Source organism: Equus quagga, chromosome 10 (genome assembly GCF_021613505.1).
Source record: "Equus quagga isolate Etosha38 chromosome 10, UCLA_HA_Equagga_1.0, whole genome shotgun sequence".
Taxonomy (NCBI): Eukaryota; Metazoa; Chordata; class Mammalia; order Perissodactyla; family Equidae; genus Equus; species Equus quagga.
Genome location: NC_060276.1, coordinates 87,302,197 through 87,329,706, shown reverse-complemented (window position 1 = coordinate 87,329,706; position 27,510 = coordinate 87,302,197). Strand labels below are relative to the sequence as shown.

General features: G+C 39.4%; 1 protein-coding gene across 1 annotated transcript in view; it reads right to left on the bottom strand.

Annotated features, from left to right (window-relative positions):
• MAOB (monoamine oxidase B) overlaps nt 1-27,510 on the bottom strand; it is a 118,918-nt gene that overhangs the window by 38,637 nt on the left and 52,771 nt on the right. The window contains exon 3 of the mRNA XM_046674183.1: nt 26,555-26,692. Coding sequence (XP_046530139.1) covers nt 26,555-26,692 — 138 coding nt within the window. The remainder of the gene's footprint in view (nt 1-26,554; nt 26,693-27,510) is intronic.

The following is a 27,510-nucleotide window of genomic DNA, read 5'->3' as shown; positions in this document are numbered from 1 at the left end:
GTACATTAAAGGTGATGAGTGCTATGGAGAAAAAGAGACTCGCAGAGAGAAAGAGGAAGTGTCGGAGGTTTGGGTTTGATTGTGCTTTTAAATAAGCTGGTCAGGGAAGGTATCACTGAGAAGGTGACATTTGAGTGAAAAGATGAAAGAGGAGAAAGGGGCTGGCCCCGTGGTTAAGTTCACGCACTCTGCTTCAGTGGCCTGGGGTTCACCAGTTCAGATCCTGGATGTGGACCTATGCACCACTCATCAAGCTATGCTGTGGCAGCATCCCACATAGAAGAACTAGAATGACTTACAACTAGGATATACAACTATGTACTGGGGCTTTGGGGAGGAAAACAAAGATTGGCAACAGATGTTAGCTCAGGGCCAATCTTCCTCACCAAAAAAAAAAAAGAGAGAGAGAGAGGAGTGAGAGGGAACCATGTGACTATGTGGGAGGAAGAGCCTTCAGGCAGGCCTCAGCAAGCATCCTGAGACGGGAGGATGAATGGATTGGACAAGGAACGGGAAGGAAACCAGCTTCATCCTATCTCTTCTACAGGGATGTCCCTTTGCTCACTGGAACAAATCCAGGTTCATAGATGCCAGAAGAAGGTGGCTGCCGAGGAGATGGCCTCTGCAGTTTCCCTGATCTTAGCAGGCCACCCCCACCACTGTATTATCGCCACATCTTCCCTCAAAGGCTCTTTGTCTTCTGATCTCCATCAGTGCGAAGCTTAAACTACATTTAATGCCCAGCTCAAGACTCACTTTCTTCAAGAAGCCTTCCAAAATTCACCTCAACCCTAATCAGTGCTCTAACATAAAATTCACTCCATTTTGAGTCCCTACCATATTAGCCTGTACTTGCCCATGGTATCTTGATATTATTCTCCAGGTATCCCACATGGCTCTCTTCTCTCTCCAGTAACTTCAGGAAAGGAAGTAACCATCTGCACCCTCTCACAATGCTTCAGAGTGTTATATATTCAACTGGTGTTTGACAAGCATTGGATGGTTAGATGGATGGACAGACAGACGAATAGTGCTACAGACTGAATGTTTGCGTCCCCTCAAAATTCATGTGTTGAAACCTAACCCCCAGTGTGATGGTATTCAGAGGTGGGGCCTTTTGGAGGTGGTTAGGCTTCACCCTCATGAATGGGATTAATGCCTTATAAAAGAGACCCCAGAGAGCTCCCTGGTCCCTCCACCATGTGAAGACACAGCAAGAAGATGATCATCTATGAACTAGGAAGTGGGCCCTCACCAGACACCAAATCCGCCAGCACCTTGATCTTGGATTTCCCAGCCTCCAGAACTGTGAGAAATAAATTTCTGTTCTTTATAAGCCACCCAGTCTATGATCTTCTGTTATAGCCACCCAAACGGACTAAGACAAATAGTATTAAAATAAGAAGAAGAATTCTTCAGGGTCCAAGGCAGATGTCTGACTGAATGCTTTCTAAACACAATCAAAACTAATTTCTTCTGAAAAAGTTAAAGTAAGTGTCAAAAACTAGGAAGGTGAAAACTGCAACTCTTTCCACAAAAGGCCTAATCGATGTCTTTGTCCTCTTTACCTTCATAATCTGTTGTAAATACATCTCCCAATGGAGACGGGCCTGAGTTCCACAGGGGAGAGTCTCCAGATTTAGCCTAGACATTTACTCCAAATAAGCGTGTGTTGAGAAGGATGCAGGGTTTTGTGTCCCTATAGTTCTGCTGCTTATATCAGCCATTTCCAGCTATACCCCATTGAAACCATCAGGATTCACCATTGATGCCGAGAAATTGTTTCCAAAGCAGAATAACACCCAAAGCTAAAATGTTTTCCGGTGCCAATTTTTTCACCCTTTCAATTTGTAGACACATAAGTGTTTATTTGATCAAATAGCACAAACATCTAAAATTTCCTGATAAATATAATCCCTGTATTTAGGGCATGTAATTTTGAACATCTCCAACATATTACCCAACATGCACCAGCACCAGCAAAATTCCAGAATTCCCTGGCCTTGAATAATGAATGCACTTTTCAAAAAGGAGACAGCTACCCAGCAGCTTTAGCTTTTTAAGAGGAATCTTGGCTCAAATAAAAGGCTGTACCATCACAATGTTAGGGATTATAAGAGAGCTAAAAACTTGAAGCAGTGGTTCTTGCTCTTCTCTGGGACAAGGGCCCCTCTGGAAATCTGTTGAAAGCCATGGAATCTCTCCAGTAAAGTAGACACACACAGACAATTCTGTATATAAAACCAGGGAGTGTACCTGAAGCTTATCTTGGGCCCTTCCCCAAGAGTCCAGGAATTTGAAGTTGAGAAAGTTTGATGATAATACCAAGTTTTGCTGAGATTAAGGAGCAGCCAGAACTCTTATATTCTGCTAATGGTTGTGTAATGTGGTACAACCACTTTGGAAAACTGTTTGGCAGTATCTATTAAAGCTGCATATGCACATAGCTTATGACTCACTTCTATGTAGATGCCTAAGAAAATGTCCTCCAAACATATACACAAGAATGTTAAGTGTCCATTAAGAGTAGTAAGGATAAATAAATTGAGTTATATTCCCACAATGGAATACCATATAGCAATGAGAACAAACAATCTACAACTACCCATAAATAAAAATCTGGTGCTGTGTTCTTCTGAAACCATGTTTAGAGGCCAGAGGAGATTCATAACACATAGTAATGATGCCAAGAGGGTAGCTATGCCTTAATCACATAATTGGAAGGTGTTCATGATGAGTTCTTCATTTGTGAAGTCAAGTCACTGTCCCACGGTGATTAACTGAAACACCACCAATTCAGGCTTGACAATACTTACCATTGACCACAGGGAGGCTCAGGCTAGTGAGAAGGAAGGGAGCAGAGTAAAACAGGTGGTCCTCTTCTGTTAGCGTGGAGCGAGGGCCAGAGGAGAAACATAAATGCTCTGGGAAAGGATAGCTCTCACTCAAGTGTACATATGGATTATTATTAGAGGAGATTCCTGCACCCATCTTAAGACCAGAGAAAGAGCTGCACATCCCAGTCCTTAAGCATCAGTGCCTTTTAGAATTATGGGGTCCTTTGCATAAGGCAATTGCTTAATTTCTAGGCCACACCTCGCAACAACTACCTTTGAGTAAGTACTTACCATGTGCATGGTACTTCTCATATATCATTCTTAATCCTCACAAATATTTTGTGGGATAGGTACTGTTATTAACCCAATTTTTAAATAACAGCTTTATCATGATATAATTCACATACCATAAAATTAATCCTTTTTGATGTTGGTAAAATATACAAAACATAAAATTACCATTTTAACCATCTTTAAGCATACAATTCAGTGCCATCAAGTACATTCACAATGTTGTGCAACCATCACTACCATTCATTTTCAGAACTTTTTCATCATCCCAAATAGAAACTTCGTACTCATTAAACACTAACTCTTCATTTCCCCCTTCCACTAGCCCCTGGTAACCTCTATTCTACTTTTTGTCTCTGTGAATTTGCCTATTCCGGGTACCTCAGATAAGTGGATTTTGTGTCTTATTATTTCACTTAGCATATTTTCTAGGTTCATCCATGTTGTAGCATGTATCAGAATTTCATTCCTTTTTAAGGCTGAATAATATTCTATTGTATGCATAGTTGTTGTTAGTGCCATCGAGTCAATTCTGACTCCTAGTGACCCTGTGTACAGCAGAGCGGAACCCTGCCCAGTCTTTTTGCGCCATCCTCTCACTTTCCTGTGCTCTATCAGACAATGCTCCACTGCTATTCATAGAGTTTTCATGGTCAATTATTTTGGAAGTGGGTAGCCAGATTCTTTCTAATCTGCCCTGGCCTGGAAGCTCCACTGAAACCTGTCCACCATGGGTGGTGACCCTGCTGATATCTGAAATATTGGTGGCATCACTTTCTGCATCACAGCAACATGCAGCCACCACAGTATGACAACCGACAGATGGGTGGTGTGGTTCCCTGATGGGGAAACGAACCCAGGCCATGGTGGTGAGAGCGCCAAACCTTAACCACTAGACCACCAAGGCTGGCTTGTATGGATAGACCTCATTTTGTTTATCCACTCATCCACTGATGGACATTTGAGTTGTTTTCACTTTTTGGCTATTAGAATAATGCTGCATGAACATTTGTGTATTAATCCATAATACAGATGAGGAGAGTGAGTCTTAGGATAAACAACTTTCCCAGGATTGCACAGCTAATGAGGGGTGTGCAAATTCAGGTGTGCTTAAAGTCAAGCTAGTTCCCCAGCTCATGTCACCTCTAATGCAGCAGGAGATCCAAGATCTGGATGGTCACGGGTGCACAGGTGACAATAGGCACCAACATGGCTCATCTCATCACCATTCCACTCTATCTGCTTAAACATAATTCTGACTTTAAAAGCCCTAGGCAGAGAGGCAAAGCATCAGACGAACTATCAAATTAGAACTAACATTTGAAGTGAATCAAAATTGTCTTATTGATAGGCTTGGATAGGCCCAGGGAAAATCTCTAGGCATCATATTTTTAAGTGCCACTAACACTTGGACTATTTCTTCTTTATTCAGTAAAAATGTATTAACCACAAGGTATGAGAAAGGCACCATGTAACACTCTAAAGATACAGAAATGAAATAAGACACAGTCCCAGGTTCAAGGAACTCTGAAGTCTAGTTAGAGAGGTAGGTCCGTGGAAACAGAGAATTACAGCACCATAATTATAACATGGCACATGGCTGGCTTCCGGGTGTCACTCGGCTACACGGCTGTGTATTGCAAAGCCCCTTGATGAAACCCCAAGTCTTTGGTAAAGGGAGCTATGGAAAGTGTGGTCAGCAGGATTCATGACTGCTTCTGTCTCACTCCAGACACCCCTAGGCTTCTCTGTCGAGAGTCATTCTATTAGCCAGTTGGAAAGATCTACAAAAGCCCCAGTAAGTAAAGCTTTGTGTAGTATTACTAAAGAGAAGAGTCGACTACCCAAGTGGTCAGTGTGCTGGACACTGAGATAAGTTTGCCCAGATCTCCATTCAGAAACAAGGGACTTATTTCTTCAGCAGCTAGGAGTGTTCCTGGCAGGCAGCCCTTGGTTCTTTGTTCCCTTTAGAGATGGCCCCCGCTGCAGAAAAACCACTTTGCCCAAGGTAATGCCACCTTCTCTGGGCGGCCCATTTCCGATTACTGACTGATGTGAGAGTAAAATGGTCTGTCCTTCTGCCCTACTCAGGACAGCTCTGAAGGGTTCAGAATTCCTTTCAGAATTCCTAGTAGGGTTGGCTGAGTTTTCCACTGAAACTACATCGCAGGTTGACTTCTCTCTCTGTCGGCTCCTGCGTCTTTCTCCTCCTATCCACAGCTGTTGATCCCCAGAGCTCCCCCTAATAACTCTCCTGCATGCTAATCTCCCTCTCAGAATCTGCTTCCTGGGGGACTCCACCACAATAGCCATTCACTGGAACGGGCACGACAGACTGTCACAATGTCTAAAGAATCTCAAACCCAGGGCTCTGGGGTGGCCCAAACCCCAGGAATAACTTGTAGAACCAGCACAAAGGGACTTCATTTGACAATAAGGGTGTTTTCTTTGGGGAAGATTAGTGGGGAGGTCTCAATCTTCTTCTCCATGATTCTCACCAAAGACTTGGAAAGGAAATGGAAAATACAGCAATAGCTGCTACAAACATCCTCAGACAGGTTAATACACAGAAAGGGGAAAGTTGAGAGAAGGTTTGTAATCAAATCTAAGGCCTACAAGGCAAAGCTATTTTTACATCATAGGTCATAATTTTAAAATCCTATTAACGTTCATATAAAGTCGTGTGCCAGGAGCAAGAGTGAATCTGCCATCTTAAAAATGTCTTCAAGGACCTTAAAAAAAAGACCCTTCTCTTATATGTTTTCAGTTATTTGGGAAAGGACTTTGGAGTTAAAATCCATACTATTTCCCAATTCCAACAAATCTTAAATGAGTCTAAATATTGAAATATTCTCTTCCATGCATTTTTAACATGCTCTGCTAGCTACATTAGCTTACATGTAATCTTAAATTAGAGAAAAAAATCACTTTTAGTCTCACTAAAAGACTTCATAAAATCTTCCATAAATAATTTACACAGAAGGTAGTTTTCCCAGCTCAATATTCTAGTTTAATTAATAAATCTAATGTGGTTTCTCATAGATGAAAATATAAAGTGCTTGTTAAAATAGCCATTATTAAAGAGTTGTAAAATTGCATGCTTATATAGATGAGTTATGGTTTGGAAAATTTTACTACAGAAGTATGATAATATATATTTGGTCTTTGTCCCCAGTTACTGACCAAAGAGCTTCTAAGACCTTTGGAATTTCCTGAGTAATATGGCTGAGAGGAGTATCTTCTGTTATTCATCACAAGCCCCTTTCAACCATACCTGAGTTTACGCTAAGGAGGTGACTCTTGGTGGGCCCCTAGGTAGCCTCAGGATGGGGGCTGGTTGCCAGAGAACAAACCATGTGATTAGAAGTTTGAACTTTCAGATGTACTCCTGGACCTCTGAGGAGGGGAGAGGGGCTGGAGCTTGATTTAATCACCAATGGCCAATGATTTAATCATCACGCCTACATAATGAACCCTCCACAAAAACCCCTAAACAAGGGAGTTCAGAGAGCTTCAATGTTGGTGAACAAGAATGCATCCATGTACTGGGAGGGTGGTGCACCCCAAACTCCACAGGGACAGAAGCTCCTGTGCTCAGGACCCTTCTGGACCTCTCCCAGTGTACCTCTTTATCTGGCTGTTTTCTGTATCCTTTGTAACAAACTAGTGGTAGTAAGTAAACTATTTTCTCTGAGTTCTGTGAGCCACTCCAGTAAATTATCGTACCTGAGGAAGGCGTCATGGGAACCACGGTCAGGCAGGAGCACGGGAGGCCTGAGACTTGCGACTGGCCTCTGAAGTGGAGGCAGTTTTGTGGGACTGAGCCCCTAAATTGTGGGGTTTACGCTAACTCCGGGTAGTTAGAGTCAGAATTGAATTGAATTGTAGGACACCCTGTTGGTGTCCAGAGAGTTAAAGAATTGGCTAGTGTGGAAAAAAACTCACACATTTGATGTCAGAAGTGTTGTGAGTTAAAACATAAATCATAGCGAGAAGTAAAGTGATTTCTAGTGATTGAATTGTAGGGCAGTAAAGAAATAAAACCAAACACAATAGCCTTAGCAAAAAGAGACACCTGGCTTAGCCATAATCATTGCAAACCCTTATTTTAGAATATTCAAACACCAAAAATCACTTGAAAACGATCCATTTTTGCCCCAACATACAAGCGATTAGAGGTGAGAGCACTGTTTGAGATGTTCCACACACCACTAGGTAACCATGTGAACTCAGGCAAATGACTTCAACTATCTGTCTAATGTGGATGCAAATAGAACCAATGTCATGATGTCATTGTCAGCAATCAGTGAGATGATGCATAGACATCTCTTAACAGAATGCCTTGCATATAGTAAATGTGTAAATACTAATAGTTTTTTTTAAATATTGGTCCTGAGCTAAGATCTATTGCCAATCTCTTCTTTTTTTCCTTCTACTCCTTCTCCCCAAAGCCTCATAGTACATAATTGTATATTCTAGTTGTAGGTCCTTCTGGTTCTGCTATGTGGGACACTGCCTCAGCTTGGCCTGACAAGCGGTGTTAGGTCCGCACCCAGGATCCAAATCAGTGAAACCCTGGGCCACTGAAGTGGAGCGCATGAACTTAACCTCTCGGCCACAGGGCTGGTCCCGATACTGACTAATATTATCACTACTGTCCCTACACTTTTCTTTCCACAAAAGGTACTGCCAACTGTCATTTAATTGGTTCAATAAACAGACAAATTCTATGCTCTTAGGTAAGACACTTTATGTCTCTGATGCTTTCATCAACTATAAAATGTGAGTAATAATACCCACCTCCAGAGCTGAGGCAAGGATTAAATGAAATAACGTATGTAAAGTGCTTAGAAGGATGTTATTGTTATTATTTCAATAAATGCCACAAAGCCCCTTTACAAACACATCTTGAGGCTCCTATGGAGGGGAGCTCTTGGGGCTCTCTAGGGGAATTCCACTGTGTGAGCCCACAGATAACTTTGCAGCAGCAGGAGCAAAGCTTTCTTCCCTTACAGCATCACTCGGCATGCTGGGATTTGCCAGCAGAAAAGTCAGTCTCCAACTGCTCACCCCGCACCTCCTTGTAAGGGAAGGTGCTCATCCAGTCACCTTCTCTATGAAGGCCTCTCTGAACCTTCAGGACTGGACCCTGACCTCCAGCCTCAGAGAGCAGCTCAGCTAATCCCCAACAACTGCACACTCTCCCAGCCCAGCTGCAGCTCCCTGGGGTCACAGGTGCCGGACGACAGGTGTGTCGCAGTCTTTCAAAGATATTATCCGAATGCCTTTGATGTCCCTAAACTATATAGAGTAATGAGAAGATGAAAAAGCTCTTTGTAACCTGCGTACAGACATGGTACAATATAAAAGGAGAGAGAGAGGGAGAAGGAAAGAGAGAGAGAGAGATTAGAACTTCTAAAATAAATTATTTTTCTCAAAATGGATGTTTCCTCAGATGTCAATTATTATCATCGTTGGATTCTCAGACTACTATTTTGAAATCTGAAGACGTGATGATTTAAGTCTGGAAAAATTGTATCTAAAAAGCAAATTATCAAAAAATTCCCTCTTAAAGGGTTTTTCTACCACATATCACAAAAAAACAAAAGTGAAAGTAGCTGATATTTATAAAGTCATTTTATATATTATCATATTTAATTTTCATGACAACACTGGCAGGTGGAAACTAACAGTTCCACTTTACAGACTAGGAATTGAGGCTTCTAAGAAGCAGTGAATTATATGCCCAAGATCCACAATGAATTTACTGAAAGCCCAGGACTTTAACAGAGGTCTGTGACTCCAGAGTTCGTCTGCCTTTCTCTACAGAGATGTCCTTGCAAGACGGAAATTCATATCCTTGAATGTATCCAACACAACATATATTCTACTCTCCGTTGAACAACTCAGTTCCACCGTCAGCCTCGCATTAATGCCTGTACATATACCAACTTTTCACTTCATAAATTGTTCGGGGGAAATGTTTACTTTCTCTAAAGGTACAAACCAAAATGATAATTCACTTAGATGGGTCAGAAGATTCCCCCCAAAGAAATTCAATACTTTGAAATAAGAACTCCTCTTTAAAATAAATCAAAGGAAGCTTTATGCATAAATAGAAAGGTTTCCTTCGCCCCAAAAGGAGTTTTGCTGCTATGAACTTTAACCCCTCGTGGTAAAATTGTGTTGATTTAAGAGAGAGTCACTTGTACAGGCAGTGACAAAGGTGCTGGGCAGATCCCAATTAGAAGAACATTCTGGGGTCTAGCAGAGAAACGATATGGCGGGACACATATGGAGTGAGATTCAGATAAAGGAAGAGGCAAGTCTGGCAAAGAGGTAACTTGTGAATTTTATATGGGAGACACGCTGGAGAGACTTTAAGAGAATTCAGACTTTACCAGCTGGACTGAAATGAAAGGGATACCCCAGAGGCAACTGCTTATTTGGAACAATTATTTTCAGGAGGAAAGAGTTTTCAAAGAGATTCATTTAAAGGGTACTTTTGATTGACACTCATATTCTTAAAAAAAAAACACCACCATTGCAAAAAATAAGTCATGAGAAAGAAGACAGTGGGTAAGAGAAATAAGAATTGTGAACGGCAAGCATCATAATTACCATCATCACTACCACCACCACCACCACCATCATCATCATCATCATCATCATCATTATTATCATGGCTAACACTTTCTGATTATTTGCTGTGTACCAGGGGCTCTTTCAAGGATTTTACAAATTTAATTCATTTACCTCTCTCAATAACCCTGTGAGGAAGGTGTTATTATTATTTTCATTTTTTAGATTAAGAAACAGAGGCACAGAGAGTTTAAGAAACTTACCTCCAATCACACAGTCAGTAAGTAGTGGGTCAGAAATTCAAATCCAGGCCCTCTGGATTCTAAGCCTATGATCCCAATCTCTGTATTATTGCAGATGGATGGGTCTTTTTATCTTCTGGCCTTCCCCCAAAATACACCTGATAACATATATTTTTCAAGACTGAGAGGAACTTTGATATGATAATGCTAACATATCATGGAGCTGCTGGAAGATATTAGCAAAAGACTGCTGGGACAAAGACAATTTGTTTCATAGCTAGGAGAGACATTCTTTAAGATGTATTGTATAATACTGCATGGCTTCCGTGAAATTTATAAGTATTTACTTCTTTCTCCTTCTTGACATTATTTTCAACTATCTCATCTTTTCCATCTTCAGGTCTATGTGTTTATGCTCAGGACTTCTATCACTGTACAAGTATTCTCTCTTTCTTTGATCTGTATTATTTAGACTCCCTAGAAATTAATCTATTAACTTAGAAGGTTTCTAAAGTACTTCCAATACCATTTTTATGCATAACTTCAATTTTAAAATTCTGTTCAGGATATTGTCAGGAAAGATTGCTTTAAATTCCAAAGCAGGCCACTGAGTGCAAGCTAACTTATGCTGACCTAAAGTAGGTTTATACGATGACCGTGATAATGAGGAATGCAGGGTAGTCTAAGCGTAGTTTCAAAATGCTCCTCTTCAAAATTACTGAATGTCTGCTGACAACCCTTATGTTTCCCAAATGTACATATATCAGTTTGTATAGACTGCTATGAGCTTCCGAGCTGGAGAACAGAGCAGTCCTAAGAATACTTTCATCACTAATAAATGACATGAAGTAACAGAACTAATTCTGATGACAAATTAAGGCTTCACAACATGTGCTGAATTTCACGTTTATGAGAGGCTCTAGGGTTGAACAAGCCACATATTCTTAAAAGTCATGATAATATATGGCATTTTTATTTCAGTGGGTTCTTGGTTAAATGCCTGAATAACAAAAGAGAATCAGCCCTTAACAGGAAAAGATGTATATTCTTCTTTTGTATCTGCCCAATAGAAAGAGCAGAGTGGCGGCTGGGGTGAAATGACATCTATGAAATAGAAATATACACACATTCATGCGTTCATGCACACACACACACACACATGCACAGAGTATCTATTTACTCATGAGCAAACTTCTGTAGAACATTACTTTTAAAGCAAAAGTCAGATCATGTTACTACTCTACCTAAAACCTTCCAATGGCTCCCCATATCACCGAGAGTAAAAGCCAACACTCTTATAATTGCCTATAGGGCCTCTGCCAGCTGGTGTTGGATATTACCTCTCTGACCTTCCAGTGTTGTACTGGGGCCCACGCATACTGGCTCATGGGAACTGATTATGCTCCTCTTGTCCCAACTCTTTGTTCAGCAATGATAAGTTGGTAGGTTGACATGGACCATAGTGAAATATTTACACCATGCAAACCCTACAGATGAGAGTTAGCTTTTCATTGAAATGTCACTTTCTCCCTGACTACTCTATTTGAAATTGGATCCCATTCTCTCATACACACTCCCGATGCCCCCCATTCTCCACAGCACTCGTGATCTTCTGATAATATAGATATACTTCTCACCAAACGTGGCTGAGCAGATGTGTTATACATTTCTTTTAATGTAAATGAGAGATTTAGTAGATCTAGTTAAAAAGTTCAAACCCTTTGCAGAAATTATTAAATCTTGACATGGGAAAAGTAACAAATTTTAAAAGCCAAAGCTTTTTGCATAATTTAGCAACTTGGTGGTTAAATGAATTTTAAGTCTAAAATATATTTGAAAATCATCTCATGTACTCATTAGAGTTGAGAGTGTTAAATTAAAAATTAATATTTAAAAAAGCTTCAGACAAAGCAATATATGAATTTTTAGCATATGTGAATTAACTTCATTTTAAGAAAATCCATATTTTAAACCATTTTTTATTTTGCACTTTACTATATTTCTTGATTATGCCTATAACTGTAAGTGAAAAGCAATATAAAATCAAACATCACTAATTATAATTCTATTTTAGGTATATAAATTGTTTTTCTATATATTTTATTGTTTGTTTATTACCTGCCCTCCCTCCTAGCACGTAAGCTCCATGAAAGCAGGAATTTTTGTATATTTTGCTTGTCTCTGCATTTGTAAGTTTATTTGTAACTTAACTGTGAACAAAGAAAGTAGTTTTCTTCAACTGTGCAATTTTGGTGGCAGCTGGTGGTGTATGTGTTGAGATGGGGGGCCCTCCTGGTTTCTTGACATCATACAAGGGAGGCACTTACTTTCTTACAGAACTAGATTACTTGTCACTAAAATATTTCAGTTTTGCCCCTAAGAGCAATACCAAATCAAGGTCTGCCCAATTGTGCTCTAAAAGGACAGGCTCAGACAGGGACAAAGACCCATTCTTTCAGTGATTCATGCAAGAAACACTTACTGAAAGCCTACTATGTGCTAGGTCCTGATCCAAGTGCAGGAGATACAGCGGTAGACAAGATAGAAAAAAAATGTCTTCCCTCATAAAGCTTACATCCTACCAGGAGAAGGCAGATGAAAAACATATACATGTATGATAGGATGTTAGACATTTGTAAGTGCTATAAAAAACACAGTGAAGCAGGGAAGGGATAAATTAGGGATAGAGGATGCCAGGTGGTGGCAGGAGAGGTTACTTCTCAAGATAGGGTTATCTGGGAAGGTCTCTTTGAGGAGGAGATATTTGAGTTGAACCCAAGAAAGAGTATTCCAAGTGGGGAGAAAAGAAAGTGTGTTTTGGTTATCTATTGCTGCATAAAGAAATAACCCCATAACTTAATGATGTAAAATATTAATCTAAAATTACCTCTCACAGTTCTGTGGGTCAACTGGGCTCATCTGGGCAGTTCTTGCTTGAGGTCACTTAGTGTGGCTGCATAAGATAACAGCCGGGGCTGGAGTCATTGGAAGCCTCCACTGTGCTGGACGTCCAAGACAGCTTTACGCCCAAGTTTAGTACCTTGGTAGGGATGGCTGGAAGGCTGGATTCAGCTGGGACAGCTGACCAGAAAGTCTGCATGTGGCCTCTCGAGCATGGTGGTCTCAGTGTATCTGGACTTCTTACATGGTGTAACTCAAGGTTCCAAGAGTGAGTGTTCCAAGAGAGAAGTGGAACCTGCCAGTTTCTTAAGGCCTGAGCCCCGAATCTGGAACAGTTTCACTTCCATCATATTCCACTGGTCAAAGCAATGACAGAGTCCTCCCAGATTCAAAGGGAGGGGGCATAGAACGCACCTTTCCCTCTCCATGGGAGGAGTATTAAAGACTATGTGGCCATCCTTAATCTGCCTCAATGTGCAAAAGCCCTGGGGTAGGAATATACTTAGCATACTAGCATCCAGATTGGCTGAACTAGAGTGAGCTGGGTCAGGATGTTGGCAGGGGCATATCATACAGGTACTTACAGGCCACGATAAAGATTTGATCTTATTCATTCTTCTAAGTTATTTTTCATTCCTTTTTTTCTCCCAGGATTCTACAGTCAAGAAATCTTAGCTCCAGCCTGGATACACAGACAAGATGTCAACAGTGATCTGGGAGAAATGCCTAGAACCAATAAGGGAGAAATATGATGCCCCTAAAATAGCAGCAGTACAACTATCCTGGCCTTAGAAAGAGCAGTAGCAGCTTAAAAACAACCTGTTGTTTTTAGATGGACTCTCATCCTTTCTAATCCAAGGGATCAATGTCATTAGGTATCATAATGACACTCTTCAACTGCCAAACATCTACTTTATGTAAATCACTCTTAAATTTAGAGTTTTATCTTCTGTTTTTTGCCTAAGCATGAAATTGAACATAAAGCAATGCTTCTTCTAACCTTACTATGTTTACACTTTGCAATGGAAAAATGACATGAACCAGAGACACGTGTATGGCTGTCTACACATGTTTATGTTTATCTTGTATGATACAGAGTTCTAGCAGTCTTGCCAAAATGAGCAGCTTTAATACTTTTTAAAATTCCTGGATTAAGAATGAAATGAGACAGTTCAATGTTTCTCAATAGCCTTTGATTTAACCAGATGGACAGTTCATGTCTGTGGCCTCCATGGGCTCCTAATGCCACCAGTGGCTCCTGATGCCACTAGGAGATCAGGTGGGTCTCAGGAGGTCAAATGGGGATAAAAAAAATCAGTGATGGGGCATAAGGCAGAAAAAGGTAGTATTAGGGAGCAAGAACCTGAGCAGAAAGAAGAGGAGGGTTGAGGGCCTGTCCCACATTTCAGTCCTCAGCACCATAACCCTTTTCCTTGTCTTTCTTGAGACTTCATCCACTCTTAAGTATGATTTCCGTGTAGGTCTGCACCTCAACTGAGAAGCCAAGTACACAAACTCTGGAGTGAGATGGATCAGGGTTGGAGTCCCCACTCCATCACTTACCAACTGGGGCAACTTGGGCAAATCACCCAGATGCTTTGCGTTTCAATACCCTCATTTGTAAATGAGGGATAATAATAACTATCAGCCTTTTCTGAGTATTAAGTGAAATACTGCATATCAAATACTTAGAATGGTGCTTTGCACATATTGAAATCTCAGAAAGTGTTAGCTATTGCTGTTTTTATGAAATTCGATTTTGAACTGAATCTTCAGGAGCCACAATGAACATGTGTGTTTGGTTCAACGTGAGAGCCTAAACTATAGGTGATTATGAATTTTGATTTCTTTTTCTTGGTTTGCATGTGACTAGACACTGTCTGTAGCAGCTGCCCTTAACATTTGCCAACCTAAAAAAGGGGAAACAGTAAATGTCAGCAGTAAAAGGCTCCAGGTCACTCTGCAGCCCTTTTGCTCAGAGTTTTGTACAGAGCATGTGTGCTGAAAGATGAAATGAGCAAATAAACTTCTTCCTCTGAACTATAGGCTTCTCTTTCTTACAACTCATTACTTGTGGGAATCTTCCTTAACTATATTCTAAGACAATAATCATTTATAGCACTTTGGGCTAGTATTGTGGTTTCTCCCGAGTAGTCATAGTCAGGGACAATTTACCAACTTTATTAAAATAACAATGCTACACAAAAAATATTTATGCTCTCCATAAAGTTATTCCCTTAAATTTATTTAGCAATGTCCTTCAAGGTTTGAGGAAGTGTTCAGAGCATTCCCTCCAGCAGCCTCTCAGACCACCTTGACCCCAACTTGCTCATTGCCTCATGCATGAAAATCTCAGGGACATGGCATCTCCCTGAGCACCTAGGAGAGGTTTCTAAAAGTGATTCAAAGCTCGTTTACCCTTAGAAAGCAACAGGCATATAAGGAATTTCACTTTTTGTTTACTTCCAAGTTCTTTGTGATGCCATATATTTGAAGTTGCCAGAAGAAGTGAAGTTAATCTGCATCATAATGTAGGGTTTCTGTTATGGGATCTAACCATATTTTTTACACAAGTGTTTAAAAAATTGAAGATGGATTCAAAATATTTGCAAAAATACATGGAATCTGCTAACCTCTTAGGCTTGTGCTGCCCAATACAGTCGCCACTTAGCACATGGCTAATCCAAACTGAGATGTGCTGTAAGTACAAAATACAAGATTTCAAACGCTTAGTATAAAAGAAAACTGTAAAATATCTTATTTGTCATGTTTTATATTGACTACATGTTCAGATGATAATATTTTGGACATACTGGATTAAATAAAATATATCATTAAAATTAATTTCACCTTGTTCTTTTCACTTTTCAATATGGCTCCTGGAAAATTTAAAATGGCATATGTGTCACATGTTATATTTCTATTGGACAGTGCTGTTTTAAGCTATTTTAATGAGTATTCCCAGATTTCATGAATATGTCAAAAAGGGGGAAAATGAATGTATTTCGATTCTCTGAACTTAGGTTATTTAGAGATTAGTAAACTCTGACATGCCCACTGTCTCATGACAGCTCCACAAAAATGCCAGCACTGCCACGTAGTAACCCAGAGAGAAGGGTCTCAGCTGGGCCAAATAATAACCGCTGTCCCATATGCCAGGATCTAAAGACATCAGAGTAGAGCTGAAGAAAACTTAGAAGCTAACACAATCAGAAAAGGAGAGTTTAATTTCTCTCTTCTATTATCTATTTACTCTGCTTGTCTTGGCATGTGAGTTTGGTTACAGCCAAATGATGTCCTAGCCTATTAACCATACGAGAAGCGAATAAAGAAGAGAAGACTGAATTGAAAAGTGAGACAAGTCATAGTTCAGTGTATAAGGAATCTATGAAAATATTTCAGGAGGACTTTATTGGCCTGGTTCTCTTTTGAAAAGAATTTGTAAAGCTTTATCCCATGTGGTGTCTCACCATTTAAATTCTTACTTGGTACTAAGAATCCCCAGGGCCGATCAGAAATGTTTGTTTTCAAAAAGAAAGTAAACAGACTCTGGCCTTCCTATCAAAACATTCTTAGTTTCTTCAGCATCTCATAGAAGTCTTGTTGGTGAGAATAATGATAATCAGTGTCTTCTGTTATCATCTTTTCTCTTTAAAAGCTCAAAGCACTACACAGGACAGGTACAAATATCCATCTTTTGCAGATGGAGAAATCAGGGCACAAAAACATAAATCACATGGCCAAGGTCACACAAAACACAAAAGGTCAACGATGAAGCGTGTGTGTGTGTGTGTGCGTGTGTGTGTGTGTGAGACATTGGGAAAATTTTGCAGCCCAGTAAGACCAGGATAAGAGCCTTTGAGGTTCTGCATTTGAGCAGCTGCTTCGGGATCTAGCCTGTCTAAACTCAAAGGATCCAAGCTCAGGCACTAAGCCTGGCTGGAAGCAGTTTGGTTATTGTTAATAGATATGTAACCTGGGAGACTGCTGCCTAGGCAGGTGAGAATCACAGAGATCTGCTGGAAACACTGGGCCTCATCTCTTCTCATAGACCATGGGCTCTCAAAAGTAGAGTGTGTGTCTAATTACCTTTTTAAAAATAAAAATGAGAGGAGCTCTTTATAAAAAGTTCAAGCTATACTAAAAAATACAAAGATGAAGGCATCAAATTACCTCAAATCATACCATCCAGGTTCAAAAAAAATAACTATAACATTTGGTGCTTGACATTCCACATCTCTTTATAAGCATCTACAAGATAGAAAGATGGATAGATGAATGGATGGATGGATGGTTGTATGGATGTACAAATGAACAAATGGATGATTGAGAGAGGGAGGAAGGAAACAAAAAAGAAAGAAAAGAAGAAAGGAAGGAGAGAGAAAGGGGCAAAGAAAGAAATACAAATATCTGAAAATTGAATCATACTATATTTGCTATTTTAATGACATAAATGTACTTGAATCTAATGGAAGAAATACAAACTGAAATAAATTGAAGGAAGTGCTGAACTTCACATAAGTGTTGCATAACCCCAAGAGATATTAGTTCCTGAAAGAGCCCTGAAGCATAAAGCCAAAAGATCATACACAAATCTATGGATAGCTAATTTTTGACAAGGGAGCCAAAAACATACAATGGAGAAAGGAAAGTCTCTTCAATAAATGGTGTTGGAAAACTGGACGCCACATGCAAAAGAATGAAAGTAGACCATTATCTCACACCATCCACAAAAATTAACTCAAAATCGTTAAAGACTTGAATGTAAGACCTGAAACCATAAAACTTCTAAAAGAAAACATAGGCAATACACTCTGACATCAGTCTTAGCAGCATATTTTCAAGTACCATGTCTGACCAGGCAAGGGAAACAATAGAAAAAACAAACAAATGGGACAACATCATACTAAAAAGCTTCTGCAAAGCAAAGGAAACCATTAACAAAAAGAAAAGACAACCTAACAATTGGCAGAAGATATTTGCAAACCATACATCTGATAAGGGGTTAAGATCCAAAATATTAATGGAGACATTTCTCCAAAGAAGAATGGCCAACAGGTAGGGGCCGGCCCGGTGGCACAGCGGTTAAGTTCGCACGTTCCGCTTCTCAGTGGCCCGGGGTTCGCTGGTTCGGATTCCGGGTGCGGACATGGCACTGCTTGGCAGCCATGCTGTGGTAGGTGTCCCACGTATAAACTAGAGGAAGATGGGCACGGATGTTAGCTCAGAGCCAGGCTTCCTCAGCAAAAAGAGGAGGACTGGCAGTAGTTAGCTGAGGGCTAATCTTCCTCCAAAACAAACAAACAAACAAACAAACAAAAAAGAATGGCCAACAGGCACATGAAAAAATGTTCAACATCACTAATTATTAGAGAAATGCAAATCGAACTACAAGGAGATATCACCTCATGCCTGTCAGAATGGCTATAATTAAGAAGACAAGCAATAACAGGTGTTGGAGAGGATGTGGAGAGAAGGGAACTCTCTCATACATTGCTGATGGGAGTGCAAACTGGTGCAGCCACTATGGAAAACAGTATGGAGTATCCTCAAAAAATTAAGAATAGAACTGCCATACGATCCAGCTATTCCACTGCTGGGTATTTACCCAAAGGACATGAAAAGACAAATTGCGTAAAGATATATGCAGTCCTATGTTCACTGCAGCATTATTCACAATAGCCAAGACTTGGAAGCAACCTAGGTGTCCATCAAGGGATAAATGGATAAAGAAGATGGTCTATATATATACAATGTAATACTACTCAACCACACACCAAAAAAGATGAAATCTTGCCACATGCGACAACATGGATGAACCTTGAGGTATTATGCTAAGCGAAATAAGTCAGAGGGAGAAAGTCAAATAAATAGAAGATAAAATAGAAGATAGAAGATAATATTAACAACAATAATAAATAGAAGATAAAATAAATAGAAGATAAAATAGCAGATAAATAAATAGAAGATAAAATCAACAAAAAGCAATTACACAGAGACAGAGATTGGATTGGTGGTTACCAGAGGGGAAGAGGGGAGGGAGGAGGGCGAAAGGGGTGACTAGGCACATGTGTGGTGATGGATTGTAATTAGTCTTTGGGTGGTGAATATGATGTAATCTACACAGAAACTGAAATGTCACGATGTACACCTGAAATTTATATAATGTTATAAACCAATGCTACCACAATAATAAAAACAAGAAAGAAAAAGGGACAAAAAAGATCATAAAAATCATTTAGAGATTTGAGTCTCTGTTTTTTTTATTAGCTACAAGTTTAATTTTGGTATAGATTGATTCCACATTACGAAGAAAGATTTCAGTAGCACTTCTTTCTTATACTTCTTCCCTTCTCGCCTTCTCCACATTCTGATTTTATAGATTATATAATTTTTTACCATATAAAGGTGTTTTGAAAATTCAGTCTGTAGTACATTCTGTACTACAACTGTAATTCTTCCAATTCTTTTTATTTAAATCTTTATTTGAATGTATTTAATGATTAACACCAATTCCACCAGAAGGTATCCATTCCTGAGTTCTTTATTTTGAGCCATTATTTGATGATGCCTTGAAGTGGAGTGCTGCTATGACAAAGTTTTAAATCATGTGCCTTTGGCTTAGTGGATAGGATGCAGGTGGCCAGAAAAGAGATGTCACAGGATTGAAAGGTAGAGAAAGTGGCAAAGTATTGGCAAAACTGTTGCCTGGATAATATGAAAGGCAGACCAAGTACCTTGCTGCTCCAAGAGAAACTGTTGACCTGTTCCTGATTATTGGCTTTTACTTGTAATACATTTGCTTTCAGTAATGGTATAGCTCTGGGATTGAGGAGCAAGGATTAGAAATCTTAAATTTTTCTGCCATCCATTTTCAAATTTTACGATCTAAAGCTGCTGTCTTTTCCTGGTTTAATTGTGGTATGAGAATCCTTTCCTTTCTTTAAATTTACTTTATGTAGTCATTTTTCTGATTCGTTTGTTCATTTCCTTTTATATTGAGAGGAAAATCTTTGATCTCACAAATCCCATACCAACTGTACCCCAAATTGTCTCAAATTCAATTATTTAGCCCAGTGCCTTACATAGTAGTAACACATATTAAATGCTCAATAAGTTTTGGATGATTTGAATAGAGGGTAGATGGTTAATTAATAGTAACTGATTGGAAAAATATCCACTATATTTCAGAGTGTTCTTATGACAGAATATTATGTACCCATTTAAAATGGTATCTGTAAAGAACTTTTAACGACATTGGAAAATATTTGTGAAAATATTTGTAAGTGAAAAAGCAGACCTAAAAACTTCTTTTATGCAAAAGTATAAAAATAGGAATCCAAGAATTTTAAATACAAACAAAATATCCTGTATATGTATATAAGTGTGTGTGGATAATCTTGAAATACTAATAATAGAACGCTATTCATCCTACTTCCAAACAGGATTTTCCAAAGTGTAATCAGGAAAGCGAGGCGGGGACAGGGCTTGGGAAGTAGCCAATGGAATAACTGTAGTCAGTTGCAGAAAACTTTAAAGGAAGGAGGATCTTGAACTGGATTTTTCCAAGGTATGAGAGTGTAAGTTTGGCAGGAAGGAAGGCAGGCAAGTCGGGTGCTGGGGCTCAGAAGGAAATGATGCAAAGCCTCTCATCCAGGGGACAGTGGGCTTTTTATGATCTAGTCTTGGCATCCAAAGACGTCAGTTCGTGCTCTGATCCCATCACTTCTTGTCATATACAATTAATCTCTTTAGCCTTTATGTTCCTATCTGTTAAATGGGGATGAAACTTCTAGTTCACAACCAAATAACTAGTTATTATAACTATAAACATATTATGAACTATAAATAACTAGTTATTTGGGACTCACATTTGTGAGGCTCAAATAAGATATCATGTGTGAAAGCAGTTCGTAGGTTCTAGATGTTCATACAAGAGTAATGTTACCATTGTTATTATTTGCTGGTTGCAGCAGAGACCACGAGAATGGCATGGGCTCCATGATGAACAGACTCAGAATCCATGTCTAAGGCTCTCCACAGGCTGCTGACGCTGAGGGGTGGCAAGGGAGGCTAACACACTTTAGGCTGTCTTGTATTTCCTGCCAACCCCTTGGTACTGCATGTTGCTGATGCTCTTTGACCAGTTACATGGTCGTCCTTACTAGTCACCATCCTTTGGAGAGCTGGACCCCTGTCATTGCATCTCCTTTGGACTACTTGGTCATACCCCATGATGACATGTTTTAAGCTACAGGCCTGTTTCCTTTAGTAAATTTTACCATTGTAATCGAATTCTATACATTTTCTACCGTCTACGTCCAGCATAATAACTAACTCTGTTAGCCACAACTCCAATCACTGTTAAGTTTATCCAGATGTATGTGTGTACGTATGTGTGTGTGTGTATATATGTACATAGAGAATATATTTACTGATTTTACTGGAATAAATTCATCTCATATCCAAAAATACTGCTCCAAATCTAGCCATTGAAGGTATAATTTTCACCAAATTATTACATGCCAAAAATCTGACTATATTCTCTAAAGAACACAAATGAGTACTTCGGTTTCCAGAACAACTTAACATAAGCTTTAGAACGATCACTAGTCAAATGGGTTTCACTTGCTGAAGAGGAAATTACTATTCTCTCTATTTTTTTCTTTGAAAAAATCTCCCACGACAATAAGACATATTTGTTTCCAACAAATAAGAAATGAAATGGAGTGTGGCTGGGGGCAGAAGGTTTGTGAATCCCATCTCAGCTAGGGCAGACTCACGGAGCCAGTGAGCTCTGAGTGGCATGTGTGAGGTTCATGTGAAATGGGCAGCTGTTCATGGGTGAAATACAAGAGTTTGTCTAACCCGTTCCTGAAGACTTCTGTCATCATGAGAGAAGCACGTGCACCCTGGACTTTGATCCAGGCTTCTCTGGATTAACAGGATTGGAGATAGGAGCCTGGAGAAGGGGATGTTAAGAACCTGGAGAAGCCTAGACACTTCTAATTTGCAGATTTCTGGGACACACTGAGGTTCTGCACCACAGGACAGTTTCCGTTTGCCAAATGCAATTATAATTTGAATATTTTATTTCTAGTATTTCAGCTCTAATTCTGTTGCTATTCCCCAATACCGAGAGACAGTTTAGCATCTGAGATCTTTTCCGAGAAATTCACCAAACTGGTCTTGTCAATAGAGATCTACAGTGTCTACTCTGTGCCTTTATGTGCTTTTTGTATACTATATTGTCAACTGGATTTCAGAGTTCTCAACAAACTGAGGGGCTGTGCCAAATGCTGCCCCCTCCATGAGGTCATTTGAGCCATAGTACTTGTAGCAGCAACAAGCAGACAATATATTTGAGAGATATCTCCTCATTCACATGCCTCTTCAAGCATTGAGGCTGATAACATACAACACAAAAGGTACTTTGACAATGAGCTGGCTCCTGCTCACTGGGAAGCGGACTAAGACCAGAGCATCTTTTTTTCCCAGCTTCCCCAGATAGCTGAAGTTTAAAAATGACTATCAGTGTGAAGTTTGGAAATGACTATCAGTGTGAAGTTGGGCTCTTAATTTTAAGTCACTCTACATCTTTACATTTACCAAACTCTTAACAGTTCAGACTTCAAGTCTAAAGCAGTTTCATGCATATTTTGACTAGATTTTAGTTTCAAATTTGAGACTTACAAAAGCTTCTGAGACAGAGGAACTTTATTTGCCCATAGCCTAAAGTGTACCAAACTTTAGAATATTCTCCAGGGGCCAGCCCCGTGGCACAGTGGTTAAGTTCGCATGTTCTGCTTCGGTGGCCCAGGGTTCACTGGTTAGGATCCCGGGTACAGACATGGCACCGCTTGGCAAGTCATGCTGTGGTAGGCGCCCCACATATAAAGTAGAGGAAGATGGGCACAATGTTAGCTCAGGGCCAGTCTTCCTCAGCAAAAAAGAGGAGGATTGGCAGCAGATGTTAGCTCAGGGCTGATCTTCCTCAAAAAAAAGAATATTCTCCAGCTTCTTCAAAGTAAGAATCCAAAAGAACAAAAAATAAACAAGTATATACATGTGCACACACCAACACACACACACACACACACACACAAGACGAAAGAGGAAGAGGTGTAAGTCAAAATATTGCAAGGTTCCTTAAGAAGTTTTTATTTTTGTCTTTTTGTTTTTGATTATGAAATAGTCCCTAAAAGGGAACAATTTTTACAAATCATTTCCAAGGCTTCTAAATAGCTGCCTTCTAACTATACTAGCAGAAATTAGCATGACTACTTGTGACACAGATTAAAAACTTCAGGAGATGCTTAACAGTAATTGTTAAGCGCTAACGGTTGCATCACTGATTTTAGAAGTGAGAAAAACACCTTCTAAAGTATATAGATTTGAGCTTAAGCGATCACTTTTCCCACTGATAATTAAATCCCGATATAGGTTTGTATCACATCTTTTATTCACAGACAAGGCTTTGGAAAACCACATCTTAGCAACATAAGACAGATCTACAGTAGCACTAAAAATGAGTGCCCCTCAGTAGATATAAACATTCCCAACAGGTCGGAGGCAGATAGTGAAGGAGCCCGCACATCACAGCACACCAGGGACTTTACAGATGCCCGTTACAGGACCGGCATGAACACACCCCATTTATCAGCAGACTATTTCGTCTACACTACCAGGGAACTGGTGATACTGGGAGTCATCCTTTCTTGAGAAAGACACCCTCCCTTTGGGTAGCTAGCCCATCATGAGCTGCTGTATCCTGCCCCTTTTTTTGAGTAGCTTTATTTCATCCATTTCAACTCCAATCAGCATATCCAAGTTCCTGAGCCTAATGTTATTAAGGCTGCACACAAAACTCTGTCTTCCATTAGCGACCATGTAAAAAATTTAAAAAGCTGATTCTTTAAATAGGCTGATTTGAAGAGCAGGATCTGATAACACGGTAAGTAGCATACTGGATACTCTCAGATTTGGGTTCAGAAATACATGCAGGTCCGCTGAAGAAACAAGGCACAAATACACTATCTATTTGCATGAACCATAGTTTGCACTTGGGAACAGTAGTTACTAAAATGGATGATAGAGAGTAATGCCCAAATGCTCAAAGTACTGCCTACCATGGCAGAGAAGACAAACTTCTGAACTACATTCTCTCCATGTAATAAGAGATAGAACGTCAGAGTTCTTGTCAATAATTCCAGAAATGGATGTAGCCATCTGAGATGCTTTTTACAGTTTAAAAATAAGAAAAATCACACATGAGCAAAGCCATGGGGGTGGTGATGGTGGAGAACAAATATTTAATTTTGGGAGGACTTCTTAGCTATAAAGTCTTTATCATTATTTATTATCATGTAGTTCCTCACTGGACATGACCATGAGGAGGTCAAATTAGCACCTCTATCAAGGCTGAAAAATCCGCTGTTTCATTGCCTCATTAGTGTTTCAATAGTCTCAGTAGTGAGGATTAATTAGAGAGTATGTTAGCATATCAAGCATATACACATATGCATATGTATATGGTATTTTTAAGTGCACTGATATTTCTCATTTCCTCCAGCAGAGGTCAGAAAATAGCAATACAGGAATATGAAAATCTATGAACCAAGAGAATATTTTAGAGAGATTTTCCCTAGATAGGATTATGGAGCGGTTTTTTAATTGTTTTCCTTTACCCACACGTTCTAATTATATTTTTACAACAAACATGCTTTATTTTTGTAATAACTAAAAAGTAACAGCATTTAATTTAAATTTGATGACGAGTACTGTCAGCATATGTATTTACCCTATATCAAGTCAAAGATACTGATTAATTACTTGTATTTTCTTAGCTGCACATAGATTATTTGAAATAGTCTAAGAAAACAACACTTTTGGCCACCACCAAAAAATTTTTACGTGCAACATCGTTTCTGTAATTGATGACCGTAAGCAGTCTCTTTCAAACAAGGAAGTCAACGTCAGTCAGAAGATTACCAGAAAAACAAAGCCTCCTGGGCAAAGCTCCTGACTGCCAAGAAACTGCACATACAAAGACAGAAGAATTAATATAATCTCTAGTTATCTCCTATGTCTGGAGAAACTTAAAAGAGATCTCAGTGATCTGGGAAGTCAGTCTCTGAGAGTCTTACATGTTATGATAAGGAAGATAGAAGAGATCAGTCAATGTGACTTACATTTAAAAGCAAGGAACCCAGCAAAGGATGTTTACTAAGCGTTGCCGATTGATGTTCAACAAATCGCTACCACCAGGCTATATTTTCGTTTCTAATGGAGGTATCTCTTTTTCTGCTAGACACATATGGTGAAAAGGCTTATAAAACAAAATCTGAAGGTCAATCAAAAACATTTATGCACAAATTAAGAAATCTTTTACCCTCATTATACCAAATTAGTAGATGTTTATTTCTTGTTTTACTAAGTGATTTATAATGCAAGGTCTGTTATTATCCTTCTTGATATTATCACTTACAAATAATATAAGAGTGTCAACATTGTTATGTAAATGAAAACTGACCGCTGCTAGCTTCTTCTGTCTTCTAAGGGGATGATTTCTACCAGTGAGGTATATGTCTCTACACTGCTCACTTCCACCTGTGGAGCCACGTGAAGAAGAGAGAAGAAAGACTGAAATTCAAAACCTCTGCTAGTTCACCTGTGGGACTTCAGGATGGGGCCAAGAGTAGGTGACTCTCTGCTTGTCAGAGAATAGCAGTGACTTTTTGGACCAAGATGATGCTGCTGAGAAAACAAGGATCAGGGAGATGGGAGAGGAAGACCTCTGAAGACCAGCAACATGGTGGGAGACTAGAATCCACAGAGAAATACGGCCAGTGAGAAATCCCCAGGGGCACACTGGTCTAAGGGCTTATTAAAATTAGAATGTCCAATATTAAATTCTAAGTTGTTTGTGTTTCTACAGTTAACTCCCCCCAGTCATTGCTCAAAACTTCAGTCAAGTCGGCTGCACACAAATGCTCGGGGTAGTCTGAGGAAAATCAAGCCAAAGACGTGAGTCTGAGCCCAGGTTGGCATTGAGGAAAGGGAAGAAAGGAGTCACAGGCCATGAGATGTGAATGAGCATAGGCGTCGTGGAAGCAGGAACCATAAGCCACAAATGATCATGGGAATGCGAGACCCAGTAAACTCACAGATATCTTGGGGACATCAATGGAGGTTCCTTACAGAAAAACAGAATTTGGGACTTGAGCTACTTTTATGTAAATCTCCAAAGAAGAGTAACTTTAGCTGATATATAGGACACAATGATAAGATTTCAAAGTACTACATTAGACATATTGCAAATACTTTTTATAATGTGAAGTCTAGGGCAGCATTTGTAAAACTGCACACAGGTTTTCGTATCACACGAAAAAGCCCCAGGTATTTAAATACAGGTGTTTAGTAAATCAATCACATATATTTTTTTCTCTATTGGTTTTGCTAAACTTTTTACCAAATGGACAATACTACTTGTCAATAACTTTCCCAAATAAGTTTAGAATTCGTACCTAATTCCCCTTTGATAACAGTGAAAAAATTCTCAGAGTGGTTGAAATACAGTTATAAAATACATATGCATCATTCAAGGATGCAAAAGATTCTCTGGGAGAAGGATCTGGAATTCATATACGGAAATACCCATAGAGTAGCTTTGAAATCCTTCAAAGGCTGGCTCAGGCTTACCTTTACGTGGTGGATCAGACGCTCTACTTCATTCACTTTGTAGGTCTCTAATCCTAGCTCCTTGGCTAATCTTAAAATACGATTCTGGGTTGGCCCAACATAGGATCCTCCAAGGTCCACATATTTAACGTTTTGGTTCTGTTTTCCCATGGAAAAAATAAAAATAAATAGTTGTGAAAATGTTATTCCTAAGATAAAAAAAAGATAGTTCTGAAATAAAGCAAATTGGCATTTCACAGGTGGTAGACACATGTGGAGAAGCATCCATGGAAAATAGGATTCTGTTCTCAACTCTACTTCATTCACTTGACTTATTAAATCACTCCTTCATTTAAAGCAAAACTGATTGAACTTTGAATAGGCAAGAGACTTCTGAACTCCATCATTCACAATATGCCACAACATGGTATTTAGTGCCTTGAGTTTATATGCTATGAATTGTTGGTGAATTTCTCATAGTAGTTCAGGCTAATTTTGAGGCACCTAGTGCTAATGAGGAAAAGTAAAAAAGGAATTGATCACTTCTTACGTGGTTTGCTAATCCAGATGTTTGAAAGATAACATTAGGGAATATTTGGTCATAATTCGAACATTTGAAATTGCTCTTATGCTCACTAGCAAGTTTTCTCTACGGTTTCGAATCAGCTTCACATCCAACGACAAAAGACCAACCTTTGAACAAGAAGTGAGTGGAAAAGCTCCCTATGTCTGAATGTGTGCAAGCATAACCAGGTACCTATCAGTCAGGGACACCAGAGGAAGCCCTCCTTTTCTGTTTTTGTTTCCTTGTTTCTTTATTGTCTAGCCGCCGCCCCACCCCGACCAAAAAAAAGAAAAGTTTCACAAGGGCAGGGATCTTTGTTTTATTCACTGATGTAATTCCAACCACCTATTTATTGGTGCAATAATTTACTGGGAAAGTGCCAAGCGTCATGAGATCAGAAGAGAAAATGGAC